Here is an 18,340-nt window from a genome sequence, read left to right as displayed (position 1 = left end):
CGTAATTTTTGTACATGTATTTAATAAATCTAGACAATACACATAGTACAACAAAATCGGGAGCATTAACCCAACTAATAACCAGCATATGTGACAATGACAAACATCAATTGAGACTGAAATGATCAACAGAATTAGTGGCCTTTTAAAATGTATTACCGACGTTTGTCTGGATAAAGGTTTCGTTACTTGCACGTACATTAATGATATTGAAGATACATTTACATTTAATTCTTTTGCAACTTGGAACGAGCGCAGACATAAAACGATTAATGGTTTCCATTCCTGACCAAATCGGTAACACCTGAAACACCTTACAGAAAAATGCGTCAGAATATATCCCCGACGTGACTTTCTCAATAGCACCCAGCAGCCATCGCCAGTTAAACATGCCAGCAGTGAGTTGAAAGAAACCGTATCCCCCCTAAAATATGCCTTCTCGTTTATGTTTTTGGCAACGTAGGCCCCGAGTCTCTTTGGCAAATGTAGAAGCGACTCAACAGAAAAGAACCCATCAGGTTCTTGGTTACAATTATAATTGCCGGTGAAGTTGATATTTAAGATGACAATCAAACAGCAGTCATATAAATCCATTGCTGTAATAGGTTTTTTTTCTTAAGCAAATTCTCTTACCGTAACAATACAAGTACAGCTTTGCGACACACTGCAACAGCTGCAACTTTTTTTAAGTTTCAACCCAAACAATTTATTTTTATAATATATATATTAACAAAGTGCTCCAAAGGAAAATACTCTTTATGGTAACAACTACAGATACAACTACATCAGCTCACGGGTAATGCTCGCTTTAAATACTTAAAATATCAATATCCATAAGTTTTACAAGTAAACACTACTTGGCCCACAGAGGGTGGGCCCCCTTTTGTAAAGGGGGAAGAGAATGGCCCCCTTGGAGTTAGCCTTGTCGAGCTTATCGCAGTCAGTGATTCAATCCAAACGGACGATCAACAAATCTCAGGTGCTTTATGGACCTGATATCTAAATGTCACACTGAAACCCCATAAAAACAATAAACCCCAACTCGCTTTTTGGTCACTAAAGACTCGAATGGCTTTAGCTCAATTTTCGCAAGTAATACGCAGGTGTCGTCGCACGTCCGAGGAGGATCCTGTCCGTAAGCAGAGGACCAATCAGGCACTGCGAATGGCGTCGCCACGGCGACTTGTCCACAGAGAATTAAATCAGGTCGGCCACGTTCATGGGCATCTCATCAATGTCAGTGTTATAAAACTCTTCTAGTTCCTGGAGGGCTCGCAAGTCCTCTTGAGCGACGAAATTGATAGCTACACCCTTCCGACCAAAGCGGCCACCACGGCCAATCCTGTAAGGTGAGAAAAAGAAGAAACAATTTGGAAACTACAATCGCATCAGAGGATTTCAAGGAACATGACCTGCAACACCAAGCAACTGGTCTTGAAGACAGCCCCAAGTTTGCCTTGGGGCATTCAACTGTGAGCTCATTCTAATTCTGGTCACTTCACAGCTTTGAGATGAAAATTCTATAAATTGTACTTCTCACACGCTCTGCAATAAATGAGTCACATCGCCTGGGCCACTTTTGAGCTATGGGCCTTTGAAAGAATCTTGCACAGTGTTTACACAGTAAGAATCCTCAACAATTTAAAACCACAAAACATCCAATTTCCATCATACCAAACTGAGTGGCATCAAAACGAAACAAAGAACCCAATCTAACACAGTAAAACTCAAAAGTGGCTCCAGTGACTTGTGTTTAACTTTTACAGAGTGGGTCATATTTGGAAAAATCTTCCAGGTTTTGCTTGACCCTTTTCAGGGTGTGGATAGGAAGGCTTTGTCTGGGGGTCATCCGTGTGCTGATAGGAGTGTAGCTATGCATATTGAGACATGAAGGAGCAGGTGCAATCTCCCACGCCCCACCCATTACGCATTGCAAGGTTTGCTCTCCTTCCCTCTGACGACCGCAAATGACATGATCAGGAAATCATCACGGTGCTTTTTGGGAAGTTCCAACATAACATTCAGGGTACTGCTCGGCATTAACCACCAGCTGGGTCATTCTCTAAAATTGGAGTCCAATTTTTCTCATGTCCCTGTTACATCTGACAAAGAACACAGCCCGTTTGGAACACTGTCTTCAATTTCTAAGAGTGATCAACTCAAATAAAATACCTGCTAGGAGTGCGGGTGTTGACCCCAGCGTAACATTAAAATTTCTGATGTTTAAACCAATTAAAACCACTCACCTGTGAATGTAGTTCTCCCTGTTGGAGGGCAGGTCATAGTTGATGACCAGCGAGATCTGCTGGACGTCAATACCACGGGCCAGCAGGTCAGTGGTGATCAGCACGCGGCTGGAGCCAGAGCGGAACTCCCTCATGATGATGTCCCGGTCCTTCTGCTCCATATCTCCGTGCTGGAGGAAACGAACAAAAAAAAAAAAGACAAGAGAATGACAACTTGCGTTAACGGCTGGACTAGTCGTGGTCAGCCAGTTGGGTACTTCAACAGAGTGTGCCCTAAGCAAAGCAAATTGTGGGTTGTTATTGTTTGTGTGCGCGCCTCAGGTCCGCCCTGTCCATGCTGCAACACACAGACTCACAAGCACTGCACATATTTGAGCTGGCACGACCTCAGTTGCAGTGTTCTTGAATGGCCTCTCCCTTTTGAAATACCAAACCATCTTAAACTATTTGAACAGAAGAACGAGTTGAAACTCCTAAAACATCTACACAATATGTTCACACAGATGAGTACAGAGGCCCAAGTCAATAAACCTACACCAGGTTAGATCGCCAGACTTGCAAGCGCAAGGGGTAAATGGAAAGGGAATCCTTAATTTATAACCAGTCTTCAATGGAACTTGAGACTGCCCGAATTATGACCGACAGAACTTGTCACGACAAGTGAGTCCTTCTGGATATTTGCAGGTTGTGAATATTCCTCGCATGGTTTACCCCTCAGTCACCGCCACCGAGTGGCTCAGAGAAGACGCAGGAATATGCGAGGAGCCCTGTCCACACCAATGCCGGAACATCGGGGACAGGGGGTTTGCTCTCCAACGTCGTGGAAGGGGAATGTACATCAGAACCCTGACAGAAGGGTTCAGCTCCCATACGCCACACTGGCAGAGCCGGGCGGTGTGTTAAGCCGCCTGGATACCATCGTTAGCTGTAATTTGAACGATTCTAAGCAACTGAAATCTGGCAAGCTTATAAAAAACATTTGCACAATTGGAACAATCGTGTACATCGTCAGGCCAATTCAAAACACCAACTACTTTAGACTTAATTGATGATTGGACTCTGATCAGGTGCAGTCATCTTCCACTTCAATGTCTTCAGACCTGAGGCTACTCCGAGACAAGCCTGTATGCCTCAGAAATATCTAATGAGAACCATTTAAAGTCAGTAAACAGGACCTAATTGCATACCAAAGCAAAGCAGAAAAAATCTAGATTAGTTGGCAGGGCACCAGTCACACGCAGCATATTTACCATGTACCTTATGACCAGGAAATCCATTTTTCGCAAAGCAAATATTTTCAAAATTTTCTAAGATTAGCAACTATGAAATTGCCCCCCCCCCATGTATGGTGACCGGTAACCGCCAAGCAGACCTATCATCGACTATGCTATTAAGCAATCCCAGGATGGAGAAACTCTTCAGACTTACCATGCTGGAGACGGTGAAGTCTTTCCTCGTCATAGCGTCGTGCAACATGGACACTTTCCTTCTCGTATTGCAGAAAATGACAGCCTGCGTGATGGTCAGCGTTTCATACAAGTCGCAGAGAGTGTCAAACTTCCAGTCCTATGAAATGGACAAAGACAAGTGAAGATGAGGTCTTTCTGAATTCTACAAATTTTAATATTCATCTATGACCAAGCATTAACAGAGGTTTTGTGTGGTAGCCATCTCGCAGGGCAGTTTTCTTTTGCTCAACAGGGAAACCTCCTTCGAGCATACCCTGTGGAACAAAAGCAGTGCCCCACAAGATGGCAGCCACCCAAAACCTCTGTTGGGTCACTCCTGGGCAACAATGCCAATCTCATAAGAAGCAAAATCTCCTATTTCATTTCAGACAACGTTTTGCGCACCAAACTACAACCGAACAGAGATACGAGCACCGACAGTACACAAGTATAAGTGATAATGTACGTAGCTGTCATAACAAGGTTATTTGTAAAGTCCACAGGACCTTGTAATTACACTGTTCTGCGGCATTTGGCCATCTTTAACAAGTATGCGTTCGTTTTCCTCTAGACATCTGTGGGGTTAAACTCCTTGCCTGTTATTTCAAACATGAAATACATCCAGTTGTTTGAGGCTTACCCCCACACTTCAGACAAGGAAACATCTGGAGCTGACAAAGTGTAATGAGGCAGTTGCTCTAGAAAGGATGAAAATCTTGATATTCTGTCCAACACGTGGTGAGCAGCGGAAACAAAGCAGTAGCAATGCGCTCTGCTGACACTTTGGATACTTTTAAATCTCGCTTAAAAACACATTTATTTAAGGATTATTACTTAAATTGTACTTGTTAGTTTGAATTTCTTCGTTTTATTCACATTTTAATTTAATGTTTATTTTTGTTTTATAACTCCTGTTACTTTGTTTTAATTATTTAAAGTTAATTTAATTTTTGCATTTTAGTGTACAGTGCTTTGAGATGTCATTGCCATGGAAAGCGTTTTTTTTTAAATAATTCATTATTATTCCATTATCATTATTAAATCAAATCTGCTATCTAGTCAGTCAGGATGTGAGTGGAATAACATTGTCCGGTCTTGTGCACTGTATCGTGATTGCCTAGCTCTGGGGCTGATGGTGGATGCGGACTAGGTCCACCTGCGGACAATCGTACCTCCTTTTCTACGTTGACGTAGAACTGCTTGATGCCCTCCAGCGACAGCTCCTCCTTCTTCACCAGGATGCGGATAGGCTTGACCATGAACTTGGTGGTCACGTCCAGCACGTCTGGGGGCATGGTGGCCGACAATAAGATCACCTGCGAGAGCACACAGGACCTAGTTCTGAAGCCTTCAACCCAAAATTAACTCCGAGATAACCTTGAGGGATTTTTTTTGCGGTGGGGGGAGGGCAATCAGTGTCATGTATAGTGACTTCCTGAAATTAGCCAGACTGAAGATGAAATCTTACTGCCCAGGATTTTTTATGTTAAACCCTGCCTCCCTCGGCTTTTGTACTAAAGAAATATTAAGTAGCTGTCTGAGCCCGAAGGGCCTAGCACTACAAATTACTACTAGGGCACGTCCATTGTTACTCGTTCCGAGAAACAAGGTCATGCACTCGTACAAGCCACAGCGCTGTATGCTACATTTTATTAAGTGGTACTTTGTAATTTTCAGTGAGGTTAGGGTCAACAGACAAGCATGTCAATGAAGTCAACTGACCTGGAGCAAATCATGGTTCAGCATCCTGAAGACGTCATAGATTTGATCCTTGAAGCCCCTGGACAACATCTCGTCGGCTTCATCCAAGACAAACATCTTGATGTAGTCGGTGTCTGTCAGAGGCAAATCCATAATGTTAAGTAAGATGGAAAGCAGACGCGACAAGCACAGAATTAGCGACTTTAAGCTGTTGACCAATTTTACTAAGCAAACGTTTTCTGCGCTTAACACATTTCTGTGCTGTTCCTCTGCAGCTGTTCCTCGCATGGTTTACCCCCTCAGTCACCGCCACCGAGTGGCTCAGAGAAGACGCAGGAATATGCGAGGAGCCCTGTCCACACCAATGCCGGAACATCGGGGACAGGGGGTTTGCTCTCCAACGTCGTGGAAGGGGAATGTACATCAGAACCCTGACAGAAGGGTTCAGCTCCCATACGCCACACTGGCAGAGCCGGGCGGTGTGTTAAGCCGCCTGGATACCATCGTCGGTGGGAAACCGCATTTACTTGTGAAATTCGTATAGAAAGAGATTGCCATTACTGGCAAGTAGCAATGCTTACTACAAAAAAAAATCAACAAACGATTCCCTTCCCATTCCAAGAGAAATCATATTTCAAAGTGTTCCGTCTAAGTCGGCAACATCTTTTGTATCTTGTCGGATGTTTCTACTTTCCAGACCATCTGCAATGTACGAGCATTTAAGTTACATTTGCATAATCAATTTCCCTCCTCATGGATCTATCCGGTCTACGCATCCCATGCCCCCAATGAGCATTTCCTTCCAAAATTAATCAATCAGCGCTGCTTTCTGACCTCCGCAGCTTTTGACCAAACTGCAGATTGTCTTAACAAGTCCCAAGAGAAACGGGCACATGAACTCACTCAGGACGTTCCTCCGGATCATGTCAAAGACTCTGCCGGGGGTGCCCACCACAATGTGGACCTTCGTTCCCAGCTTGGAGATGTCCGTCTGCACGGCGGTGCCGCCGATGCAGGCCACACACTTGGCATTCATGTAGTCGCCCAGCGCCAGGATCACCTTCTGGATCTGCAGTTCCAAGGAAAAAAAAAAAACAAATGGATCCACTGGGCTCGATTCTCGCTTTACAGCATCTGAATCGGCACCACGCTTTGCTCGAGAGTCTTTAGTGACAAGGCAATGCGTCCTCTAACACTGTGTGGAAGGCACTGGTGTGTTCAGCTGACTGGCAACATTACACCAAATGAAGGTGGACGGATTTTTCTCCCTGATTAATCCTGCTTAAGGCAAAAATCCCCGAAGGAGCCATAAGATATGATCATGAAATCCAAATAACTTTGAACTGTCTCCTCTGTCAAGCATCATTCACCAATTTAAATCTTTTTGGTTCTTTTCTCACACAAACAGGGTCAAAGCAAGCCTTACAAAGCATCACTGGTTTAGACAGTTTGATCATGGATCTGCTTTCATCATGGATCCCACTAAAGAAAAAAAAACAAAAACAAAAAACAGATGGGGGCGTGCTTTCTACCGAGTCTGCACACTGGGAACGGATCAAATATTCCGCCCTCCATCTCTCTGCCTGTACCTGGGTAGCCAGCTCTCTGGTCGGGGCCAGGACCAGTGCCTGGACTTCGTTCTTGCTCGTGTCAATTTGGCGCAGGATGGAGATGGCAAACGTGGCCGTCTTTCCAGTGCCCGACTGGGCCTGAGCAATAACGTCTTTGCCTGGCGAATGAAATGAGAACAAAAAACACCTAGCATTTGTGGCAGTACAAGAACTAGCTGCAAGGAAGCAACGAAGCGCAATTAGATGCCGACATGTTAAATCAATTAAAATATCGCAAAACTTGTATGCAACGTTCACATTTCCAAACTATGTTCTCTTTACTACCCCTTGAACAGTCCTTGCAAACACCAAAATGTTACCTCTCAGTAATGTCCGACAACAGGGATACAGCCGACCCCTTATCTCTGCACAGTCCGTGCAGATTTCCCAAGGTTACAGGGATGACCATACGGGGTGTGGGCGGGGGTGGGAGTGCAGATTTCCCAAGGTTACAGGGATGACCGTATGGGGTGTGGGCAGGGGTGGGAGTGCAGATTTCCCAAGGTTACAGGGGTGACCGTATGGGGTGTGGGCGGGGTGGGAGTGCAGATTTCCCAAGGTTACAGGGGTGACCGTATGGGGTGTGGGCGGGGTGGGAGTGCAGATTTCCCAAGGTTACAGGGATGACCATATGAGGTGTGGGCGGGGTGGGAGTGCAGATTTCCCAAGGTTACAGGGATGACCGTATGGGGTGTGGGCGGGGGTGGGAGTGCAGATTTCCCAAGGTTACAGGGATGACCGTATGGGGTGTGGGCAGGGGTGGGAGTGCAGATTTCCCAAGGTTACAGCGATGACCATATGGGGTGTGGGCGGGGGTGGGAGTGCAGATTTCCCAAGGTTACAGGGATGACCGTATGGGGTGTGGGCGGGGGTGGGAGTGCAGATTTCCCAAGGTTACAGGGATGACCGTATGGGGTGTGGGCAGGGGTGGGAGTGCAGATTTCCCAAGGTTACAGGGATGACCGTATGGGGTGTGGGCGGGTTGGGAGTGCAGATTTCCCAAGGTTACAGGGATGACCGTATGGGGTGTGGGCGAGGTGGGAGTGCAGATTTCCCAAGGTTACAGGGATGACGGTAGGGGGTGTGGGCGGGGTGGGAGTGCAGATTTCCCAAGGTTACAGGGGTGACCGTATGGGGTGTGGGCGGGGTGGGAGTGCAGATTTCCCAAGGTTACAGGGGTGACCGTATGGGGTGTGGGCGGGGTGGGAGTGCAGATTTCCCAAGGTTACAGGGATGACCGTATGGGGTGTGGGCCGGGGTGGGAGTGCAGATTTCCCAAGGTTACAGGGATGACCGTATGGGGTGTGGGCGGGGTGGGAGTGCAGATTTCCCAAGGTTACAGGGATGACCGTAGGGGGTGGGGGGGGGGTGGGAGTGCAGATTTCCCAAGGTTACAGGGATGACCGTATGGGGTGTGGGCGGGGTGGGAGTGCAGATTTCCCAAGGTTACAGGGATGACCGAATGGGGTGTGGGCGGGGGGTGGGAGTGCAGATTTCCCAAGGTTACAGGGGTGACCGTATGGGGTGTGGGCGGGGTGGGAGTGCAGATTTCCCAAGGTTACAGGGGTGACCGTATGGGGTGTGGGCAGGGGTGGGAGTGCAGATTTCCCAAGGTTACAGGGATGACCGTATGGGGTGTGGGCGGGGTGGGAGTGCAGAGTTCCCAAGGGTACAGGGATGACCGTATGGGGTGTGGGCGGGGGGGGAGTGCAGATTTCCCAAGGTTACAGGGATGACCATATGGGGTGTGGGGTGGGAGTGCAGATTTCCCAAGGTTACAGGGATGACCGTATGGGGTGTGGGCGGGGTGGGAGTGCAGATTTCCCAAGGTTACAGGGATGACCGTATGGGGTGTGGGCGGGGTGGGAGTGCAGATTTCCCAAGGTTACAGGGATGACCGTATGGGGTGTGGGCGGGGTGGGAGTGCAGATTTCCCAAGGTTACAGGGGTGACCGTATGGGGTGTGGGCGGGGTGGGAGTGCAGATTTCCCAAGGTTACAGGGGTGACCGTATGGGGTGTGGGCGGGGTGGGAGTGCAGATTTCCCAAGGTTACAGGGATGACCGTATGGGGTGTGGGCGGGGGTGGGAGTGCAGATTTCCCAAGGTTACAAGGATGACGGTGTGGGGGGGGGGGGGGGGGGGAGTGCAGATTTCCCAAGGTTACGGGGATGACCGTGGGGGGTGTGGGGGGGGGTGGGAGTGCAGATTTCCCAAGGTTACAGGGATGACCGTATGGGGTGTGGGCGGGGGTGGGAGTGCAGATTTCCCAAGGTTACAGGGATGACCGAATGGGGTGTGGGCGGGGGTGGGAGTGCAGATTTCCCAAGGTTACAGGGGTGACCGTATGGGGTGTGGGCGGGGTGGGAGTGCAGATTTCCCAAGGTTACAGGGGTGACCGTATGGGGTGTGGGCGGGGTGGGAGTGCAGATTTCCCAAGGTTACAGGGATGACCGTATGGGGTGTGGGCGGGGGTGGGAGTGCAGATTTCCCAAGGTTACAGGGATGACCGTATGGGGTGTGGGCGGGGGGGGTGGGAGTGCAGATTTCCCAAGGTTACAGGGATGACCATATGGGGTGTGGGGTGGGAGTGCAGATTTCCCAAGGTTACAGGGATGACCGTATGGGGTGTGGGCGGGGTGGGAGTGCAGATTTCCCAAGGTTGCAGGGATGACCGTATGGGGTGGGGGGGGGTGGGAGTGCAGATTTCCCAAGGTTACAGGGATGACCGTATGGGGTGTGGGCAGGGGTGGGAGTGCAGATTTCCCAAGGTTACAGGGATGACCATATGGGGTGTGGGCGGGGGTGGGAGTGCAGATTTCCCAAGGTTACAGGGATGACCGTATGGGGTGTGGGCGGGGGTGGGAGAGTTCACTCACCATGGCAACACGGTACTATAGCAAGCTGCTGAATAGCAGAGGGTTTTTCAAAGCCGTAAGCGTAGATGCCCCTTAGTAGGGGATCTGGCAATTCCATGTCATCGAAGCTCTCGTAACATTCTGTAGTGCTGCAATTCTGAGGGAACGTACAATGAAAGGTGTATGTCTTGAGAAGTTTCCAGTTTAACACAGTCGCAGCAGTGGACGATCTTTTCAAATTCGGGTCAGACACGTTAACGTCCAAGTGCAGGCATACTTTTTGACAACCCCAACGTACTTTCATTGTCAAATGTTACAGCGATCTCTGCCCCTAGTTTAATCAACCACGGTCAAAGGGCAGTTCGCTGATGGAAGTGGAAGTTCTGGTGAGCTTCCTGTTTGATTACGATTCTTCCGACCGTCTGCTTTTCAATTTTCTGTTGGCGTTAGTTCTACATAGTGGGATAATGCCCCCTGGGTTAAGTTCCCAATAATGCACTTACCAGAAAAACTGAAATCGACCTTCAAAATGATCCAGATATTTTTTTAGGTTGGTTCTCGGTTAATCTGTTTTACACCACATTGGGGAAAAACAAAATTATTACTGAAAGGCACAAACAGTCGGGCTTCTATTTTTAGATTGCTTACTTCAGTTTCATTAGACTGGTCTCCTATGTTAGGGTCCCTGCTGTCTACGCCACAGGAGTTACCAGCATTTCCAGAACCTTCAGAGGTTGTCTGGGGTCTATAAAGTCAAGGAGACAGATGTTTATAATCAGTAATGAATTTCTCACCATTATCTTTAGAATCAAAAGTTCCATCATACCAAAAAGAAAAGGGGAAAAAAATCCAGATCAGATTTTTCGCTCATTGTGGTACATGTTTATCCGGTGCTGTAATGGAACCTGGTGCCCAGCAAACATTGATTAACAGCAACGGTCCTCAATCCTACAACAGGTGCAAGACTCCGGACTGTTGGGGAGAAAAGATGTCAGTCATGTCTGCTCATGCAAACACAGATGCTCCAGTTGACAACTAACACTCCCTCATTCACAAAATGACCTGAAGAAGACCGAGCCTTTCACGTGCCAACAAAGAGAAAAGCCACACACGTACCCTATTTTGGCAGTTCACATCCCGTTTTGTAACACTACACAAAATGGGCAACAAACTATGCATGGATTTACAGCCTGCACACATGATTAGAATCGGATAATTTACGACTCAAAGAGAGAGAGAAAAAATTGCCTAACCCATCTTTACACCACTTGCTTTGATTTACAAACTAAAAAACAGCCAAAGCACACCACACTGAGAAACTGGAACTGTACGGCGTCCAAAATGAAGACAAATGCCGCAAAATGAGAAGCCATTACTGCGGGCCATCTTATTCACACACAGGTGGTACACATGCGTTACATTCCTGTCCTACCAATAAGGTGTCAGAATTTGCCGAAGTGCTCATGCGCACACGCTCGAGTTGAAACGTGCGGTGGGGGGGGGGGGGAGTAGGCAATGGCCACAAAGCAAGTGGCATCTCCTCAGATTTGTCTTTAGGACCGTACAGTTAAACATAGGCAAGCCAATAGATGGAGCCTGGCGGTTCAAATTAGTAAAGTGTAAGCTGAATCTAGCGTGCTCCACATATCCTTAAACCCTGGCGTCATTTCTTCATCAAATGTACCTAATGGTGGGGTCTGCAGCGGAAGAACTGTTTCTGGTTCCTGTGATCTCCTGCCCAAATAACTGACGTAATGCACAAGTTGGCCATATTGCACTGAAAGCAAGTTAACTTCTGTATTTTGGGAACTTAATTGTAAAAGTGAAAACCATGAAATAACAGTTCACAACAGATTACTGTTATTTACAAGGACGAATAATTTAAATTTATTTATCATTTCTAAATGCTTTAAAACCCTGACCCCGCCAGAAGCAGCACAGTGCATTAAGTGAAAAGGTCTGATGCACTTTGATGCCAAGCTCAGACAATGGAAGCTAGTCCCACTGAACAAAGCTACTGTTGGATCTTGTGGTGACTGGCAACCACAGACTCCCAAGGCTGTTCCGCCTTGGGGAGAGTCAACCTGATGGATCTTGTAACACTGGGCAAGCAAGCCGCACTGACGAATAATGCAGTCCGATGTGTCTGACAAGGTTTCTAACCAAATTAAGATGGAGGTTTAAAGCAACAATTCAACAAAAAGACAGTGGCGCATGAAACCCAAATAGTCTGGCACCACCCCATTGGGTAGGTTACACTGAATACGATAGATTCGGGGAATATGATGAAAATTAGCTTCCTTGTGAACATGGTTTATTCGGTTTGCAAGTGTAAAGTCAATTCAGTTTAAACCACACCCACAGCATTTAGAGTTACTTGGACCACAGAATCGGAAGTTAAAGCACAACTTGTCTGTTCGAACAATGGAAATACTTTGTGGTGTGAGCGCGTGTACGACGAAGTCACTTACGAACCGGACTGTCAAAGCAGCCCTTCCCCCACAACGTAGGCCACTGAGAAGTTTTAGTTTCAAAACATTCCTTCAGTTTGTTGGTGGCTGCATGTACATGTAGATCAGATCGTGACACCCTTTCTGGTGAGGAGATAAATTGCTTGTCTGTCTCCTTTTTGAGCATGATTCAAATCTAGAATGGACTTTTCATTGTCCCTCGGTGATTCCTCTGCTTGACAATGTACATTATGTCAAGCAGGGTCCATACATGGAATTATTTCCCCTTTAATCCTAGCCCTCCTCAATCCTCCAAAATCCTTGGGGTGGGATTTTGGAGGATTTTGGAGGATTGAGGGTAATTGGCAAAGGTGCATGGGTGATTGCAAAGGATGCCATGAGTGAAGGTCGTGGGTTAGACCTTGCGTTGTTCTTGCTCAGTCAAGCATGAATTTAGCCCGATATTTCTTTTGAACCAACCGCACTGCTCAAGAATGTCGTTTGCACTGCCTCAACATAAGAGGAATTGCCAGAGGATTTTGAAGGATTCAGGCAGTAGGCACACCTCCAAATAACATTTCCAAGAAATTTTGGAGGATTGAGGCTGAATGGAACTTTATCATGTCGAAAATCTGAGGATTTGGGAGGATTGGGAATGGTTCCTGATAAAAAGGACTAGGGTTAATCCTTGGATTTTACAAACTGTAGACTAATTCTGAACTGAACAGGAACTCTTGATTATAATCTAACTTGCAAGAAGCCCCACCCTTCATTCGATCATAAAGTTCCTGATCGTAACAGCTCCACCACTTTGCAGAGACCAGCAGGCTCATGAAACAAACATTTACAAACTATGTAACATATATGTAGCTGCCACGCTCCATGGTGGTGAACTTGTGAGCTGGAGATCATCCAACACGGGTTGCAGTTTAAAAAATGGACAGAAACTGACAGCCGACAACCGATAGCACTGTTCGTAATGATCTATCCAATCCCACTTGAGCAAAAAGTACCCTCCTCGATGGTCGAAAAGAGCTGTCGGTGGGGAGTGTTCATTTTGTCGGTAGCAATGCGACCATAATGCATGCATCTCACAGTCATTTGTGAACCAGCTAAGTGCAGTTCTCAACGAAGGAGTGCATGCTGCTGGGAAAATCGCGCCTTCTCCTGATCCGGCTCAGGGCAAATACGCCCCGGTGCACTGCGCAATGCAACAATATGCCACCTTCATGATCTTTTAGGTTGGGTTTCATGCAAGACAGCTCAACTTTGATTTACAATGTTAGTTAGGCTCCTACACATCAAAGTCAGTGTATCATATCTCTAGTTTGTGGAGTCTGACCGGCCGCCATCTTTTGTGTGGCCTCATACATTGCAAAAAAATTCCCTTTTCCCTTGAGAATCAAGAAGCAAATTCAATGTTTCTTTTACACAATGGCAAGTGCTAAGAGTCTCGGAAATGTGATAAAACCACTTTTAAATCTGTAGAGGGTATTTGCAGGTTGTTGACGCTTTGTTGACACAAAATAGCACGGCTGCACTTAGCTCAGATTGGACGTTGTCTTCATTTCGTTACGACTGATGTCCAGGGTATAAAAGTTGTGTACACAACGACCACAAATTTGGTCCTAATTTGTTCTTGATTTCCCTTGTTGAAGAAACTAATTTTCACATTTGCAAGTTCTTTGTGGCTTTATCTATATGTCTGGGGGGGGGTTTAGGAATTTCAGAAGGAACCAAGGACTGCAAAATCAAGGAAAATAAGTGAGAGACAACTTCACTTTTTTTAGACGCAATTCATCCGTTCTCGAGTCTAGTTGTAAAGTGCACGCACATTCACATTCAGGACAGAAAAAAATCCGAGTTGCATGCACGCACTAGGCGTGCGCAATTTCCATTGAAGGTCTGTTGCTCACCTGCTACACCGAGGACGTGACTGGTACCCACCTGCTGTCGAGCCGATATATAAAAATGCAGTTCCGTTCTTGTCGGATTGGGGGCTTCAGACTGACCAATTAACCCACTATTGGTTGCCCCTAAAATGTTCAGATTTTGTTCTGCTTTAAAATTTCAGTTTATAAACATCATAAATTTGCGACACAGGCTGCTATTTTATAAGATCTCTCTTTGAAGTGTTTCACATGTTGAATTCGTTCGTAGAATTTTATTAGTTAAAGATGCATAAATACACAATAGTGTAGAGATCTGATTTTTATTAATATGAAACAGTAACTTATCTTGATAATTGAGGCATAAAAAGAGGATTTCATTGCGGGCATGATGATCGTGATGAACAGGCGAGAGTGATGCTATACTGATGGAGAACACAGTATGCGGAGGCAGTACTGGCGTGCACGTGCAGTAGGTAGCGATCACGCAAAAACCGTGCAGTTGATAAGCCTTTCATTTTTTTTATTCGTAAACTAAACATACAATAAGCAGACTGATTTGGTAAGTGACAGTGACGAGTTGGATTTTAGAGCAATGGACCGATAGCTAGACTGTGTCAACATTTTTAAACCTCAAAGTTGGTGATTTTTCGTTTTTAAATGCAGGCCCAAGAGACCATCATTGTTCACCGCTGATTTTGACTCTCATATCAGTCTAGTTTATTAAAAAAAAATTTATCTAGACAGTGCCTTCTGGAAAAGTTCGCCATCTCTTCAAAACTGTGTTTGGTATAACTTTTAAAATGAAACAAATCAACAGATATTGGTAAATTGCTAGCAACAGAAATGTGCCAAAGCCTTGCTGGACAATACCCTCTCCCCTCGACACGGAACTGCCGGGTCCCTTAACTTCTATCAAATTTTGTGGACACCTTTCGTTTGTCTTTAAGTCCACTTGTTAACACATAATACATGCTAAAAAATGGCCAGGATTTGTACAAATCATGAATTTTAACTATCCCGTATTGGCCGCAGCAGACTCGGCTTGCATGCAAGTAACTAGGCCAACAGTCACCAGCGCACGCCACAGCCTCGCCCCCGGCCCGATGTTGTGTGTACTCGGCATGGAGATCAACGCTACTCATGGCTGAGAAACACTGTGCCGTCGTGTGATGCGTGCTTTATGTGAGCGTTTTCGAAAGTAGTGAATTCGCTTAAAGAAATATGGAAGGGCTGCATAGCATCGTGATCAGAGTATTGACAAGAATATAATATAAAATCGGTGCTTCGCTTAGACTTCGCTTTCACTAGTTCCAGTCAGAACATGTAGTTTTGATGTGCAGGTACACGGGTCGGAATCTTGTACGCTGAATAGTTGCACACCAATGTTGTCCGAGACCAAGACCGAGGCATACGAGACCGAGACCTACTCCTTCAAGACCAAGACCAGGACTTCGAGACAGAGACTTTTGCAGGTTGAGACCAAGACCACAACATCCAAGACCAACCATAAACCAATGTTTAGTTATTACCAAAAGGTAAATAGGGACAAACAGATGGCAGTACAATTAAGTATAAAAGAAATAAAATGAAAACATTAGCATAAACAAACACACACAAATAGGCCTAGGTCAAAAATGTGTTAAAGAATATCGTAGTTCTTTTATGATTGATCCTGCATTACTTTTTCCCTGGTCTGGTCATTTTCAACCTAAGAGTATCCAAAATGATATGAGAACATTAAAACAAATATCCTTAGACTGTTTTTTGTAAGCAAAATACTGAAAAACAAATACCCAAAAAGATGTACCGTAACAAAACTACCAGAACAACACGTACCACATACAAGACGGAATGAAAGCACTTTCACACATGTACACAATTCATAGCGTGCGCACACACAGACTGGTTCCCATCCCGGCCCTACGTTCAGCAGGAGACCACGTAGGGAATGGGAGCCAGTCTAGAGTGCAAATTCCACTATTCACAACCTCATCTCCATGGTGTCAAGCAGCATGGCTACTCTGGATTGAAAATAAAGTAACAACTTGAGACAAGGTTGCACCATGCTGCACTGACTAGTCTTCATTCCAGCATCAATTGCGTTGTTTATCGCAAAAAAATCTGAACATTACTGTGTTGTATTTATATCAGTGGTTGAAGATTTCACTCGAGCGGAGGTAATTTTGCCTTCTCCAACCGCGGGCATGCGTGGTAGCTAGATGCACATTTTGTTATGGTCTCGACTGGTCTCGAGAGGGAGACCCGAGACTATGGCATCTGAGACCGAGACCAGCGCTTTCGAGACCGAGACTGGGCCCTCCCAAGACCGAGACTCTGACAGGGCGAGACCGAGATTGAAAAAAAGGTCTGGAGACCTACAACACTCTTGCGCGCGCATACTGTACGAACTGCACTGGAGAACGGCTGAGAACAGTCCAAAACAATGGCAAGAATTAACGTTAAGCCCGACTTTATTTTCACGTTTTTGTCTTTGGTGGTGTTGAGTTACAGACGTGAAATTGGCTCCTTGGAAAAGGTTGAAATGTTGCAAATTTTAGTTACAAAATTTTTCACCCTTTGTACCCTGGAATCCGTCCGTAACATAGAACGGTCAGGGAGTCCACCTGGCTAGACCGTACTTAACACCCTCCACACAAACCCTGTGAGACTTGTTTAAAAAATCAATTTTTTTAAAGTAAATGCTTCAATACTTTCCAAGCTAGACCTGAATTGACCTTCTGGGACAGGTAACCTCTTTCTGATGGCTGATGCCAAGTTTAAAAGAACAAAAAATAAATTTGTGTATGGGAAATCTTACGAAAATATAATAAAACCATAAATTCTGGAATGAGGAAGAGACATTTATAAACGTAAAAATCTTTAAAAGCATGTTAAGGTACAGTAAGCTAAGGAGGCTTCAGTAGCAACTGATCACCAACTTCAATATCAAATTTGTGACGTTCTCTATCCAACATGTCCAACCATCATGGGCCAACATGTCCACTTTAACAAAGGGCCCACGGTGGACACTGCCCAGCTACGCCCATGTCATCAGACATCAGTTTCAGGTGTTACACTATACACAAGTGTCATGAAAAACCTGCCGACCGAACCTTGAGTTTGAAAGGTTAAAAAAGTTAACAGGCGCTGCTACTACAAACAATGTTAAATTTCGTTGAGGTTGTCGAACCTTTTCAACATGTTCAAGATGCTGATTCATCACGTTCTTTACACGACACGTTCACCATGTTACTATCACAATTGGTCATGTCGGTGCCAGCTTGACGAGCTTGAAGTCGAACGTTGATGACAAATAAAATGCAAAATACGAAAAACCTCACAACATCGACATGAAAGAACATTCCACAATGTTTTTGACACCAACATAAAATTGTCTATGTTTTCCTGAGAATAGTTACACAAATTCGAAACGATATCGCAGATTGAGGACAGGCACTTTTGTGTGAGCACGTGCTGTCGTCGTGGGCAGGAAATCGACCATATCGCCATCTTACCTCAAAGTTTTTTGTTCAAAAAACAACACAAAATCAGCAATTTGAGACTTTGTAGCAAACTTCGTTTATACATAATATGTAAGGAAAATCGACTACATATTTCTAAATCAGATTTATAAAAATCAGGGGGAAATACCTACCCTGGAATAGACTCTTTGTAATCGTTTGACATTCTTCTTGTATGCACAGCGGGAAAAAGACCGATGGATGGAGGATCAAGACTGAGCGCTTGCGAACGAACGTGCTTTTAATAAGTGTATGCCTACGCTATCCGGTGTAGATCCAGTTGCTAATGAAATCGCTAAAATCTTCAATAGTTTGCAGTTTGAAAAAACTGAAAATCTAGAAAATCTCCAAAAATTTCTTTTTGAACTTTGGAAATAGATAAATTTATTTCCAGTATCAGTAAATGTGAAGAAAACCATAAGCGCCGTAATATTTGAATACTGAAGCAGGTGAAAAAGTGCCGGTGTCATGCACACATGTGGGTGCATGACATTGCGCAATGTCAGAAATTTACATAAAATTATCATGCCATGACGTACGTACCGGCTCGTTTCGTGGAAGCTTTTGTTCTTGGATGATAGTGTTAAAATAGCTTTTCACCCGGAATATAATGACT

General features: G+C 45.4%; 1 protein-coding gene and 2 non-coding genes across 3 annotated transcripts; all 3 read right to left on the bottom strand.

Moving 5' to 3' along the window:
- Positions 1 to 2: 2 nt before the first annotated feature.
- LOC110980758 (eukaryotic initiation factor 4A-I-like) lies at positions 3 to 18,018 on the bottom strand. Its single transcript, XM_022237706.2, has 10 exons — positions 17,859 to 18,018; positions 10,510 to 10,606; positions 9,883 to 10,018; positions 6,985 to 7,124; positions 6,299 to 6,464; positions 5,417 to 5,529; positions 4,867 to 5,010; positions 3,675 to 3,812; positions 2,247 to 2,416; positions 3 to 1,342 (listed from the first exon to the last, which is right to left on the bottom strand). Exons 1-10 carry the CDS (start codon positions 17,888 to 17,890, stop codon positions 1,198 to 1,200), a joined length of 1,281 nt encoding a protein of 426 aa, XP_022093398.2. The 5' UTR covers positions 17,891 to 18,018; the 3' UTR covers positions 3 to 1,197.
- Positions 2,936 to 3,171, bottom strand: LOC147796816 (small nucleolar RNA SNORA73 family). The gene has a single exon (XR_015427771.1). It is a non-coding gene; the product is annotated as a small nucleolar RNA SNORA73 family (small nucleolar RNA).
- Positions 5,669 to 5,905, bottom strand: LOC147796815 (small nucleolar RNA SNORA73 family). Its single transcript, XR_015427770.1, has one exon. It is a non-coding gene; the product is annotated as a small nucleolar RNA SNORA73 family (small nucleolar RNA).
- Positions 18,019 to 18,340: the final 322 nt, after the last annotated feature.

The sequence above is a fragment of the Acanthaster planci genome, linkage group LG14, assembly GCF_054643075.1.
Source record: "Acanthaster planci isolate LZ-2023a linkage group LG14, COTS_SCS, whole genome shotgun sequence".
NCBI lineage: Eukaryota > Metazoa > Echinodermata > Asteroidea > Valvatida > Acanthasteridae > Acanthaster > Acanthaster planci.
Note: the sequence above shows the minus strand (reverse complement) of the source record. Positions and strands in the feature narration are given on the sequence as shown.

Bases quoted from the DNA above. Each gene is read 5' to 3' on its own strand.
- LOC110980758 (XM_022237706.2), bottom strand. From the start codon at position 17,890: ATGTCAAACGATTACAAAGAGTCTATTCCAGG. The intron at 5,011-5,416 runs GTCAGTTGACTT...GTGCTCTCGCAG, and splicing joins TGAACCATGATTTGCTCCAG to GTGATCTTATTGTCGGCCAC. The intron at 1,343-2,246 runs GTGAGTGGTTTT...CTCACCTTACAG, and splicing joins AGGGAGAACTACATTCACAG to GATTGGCCGTGGTGGCCGCT.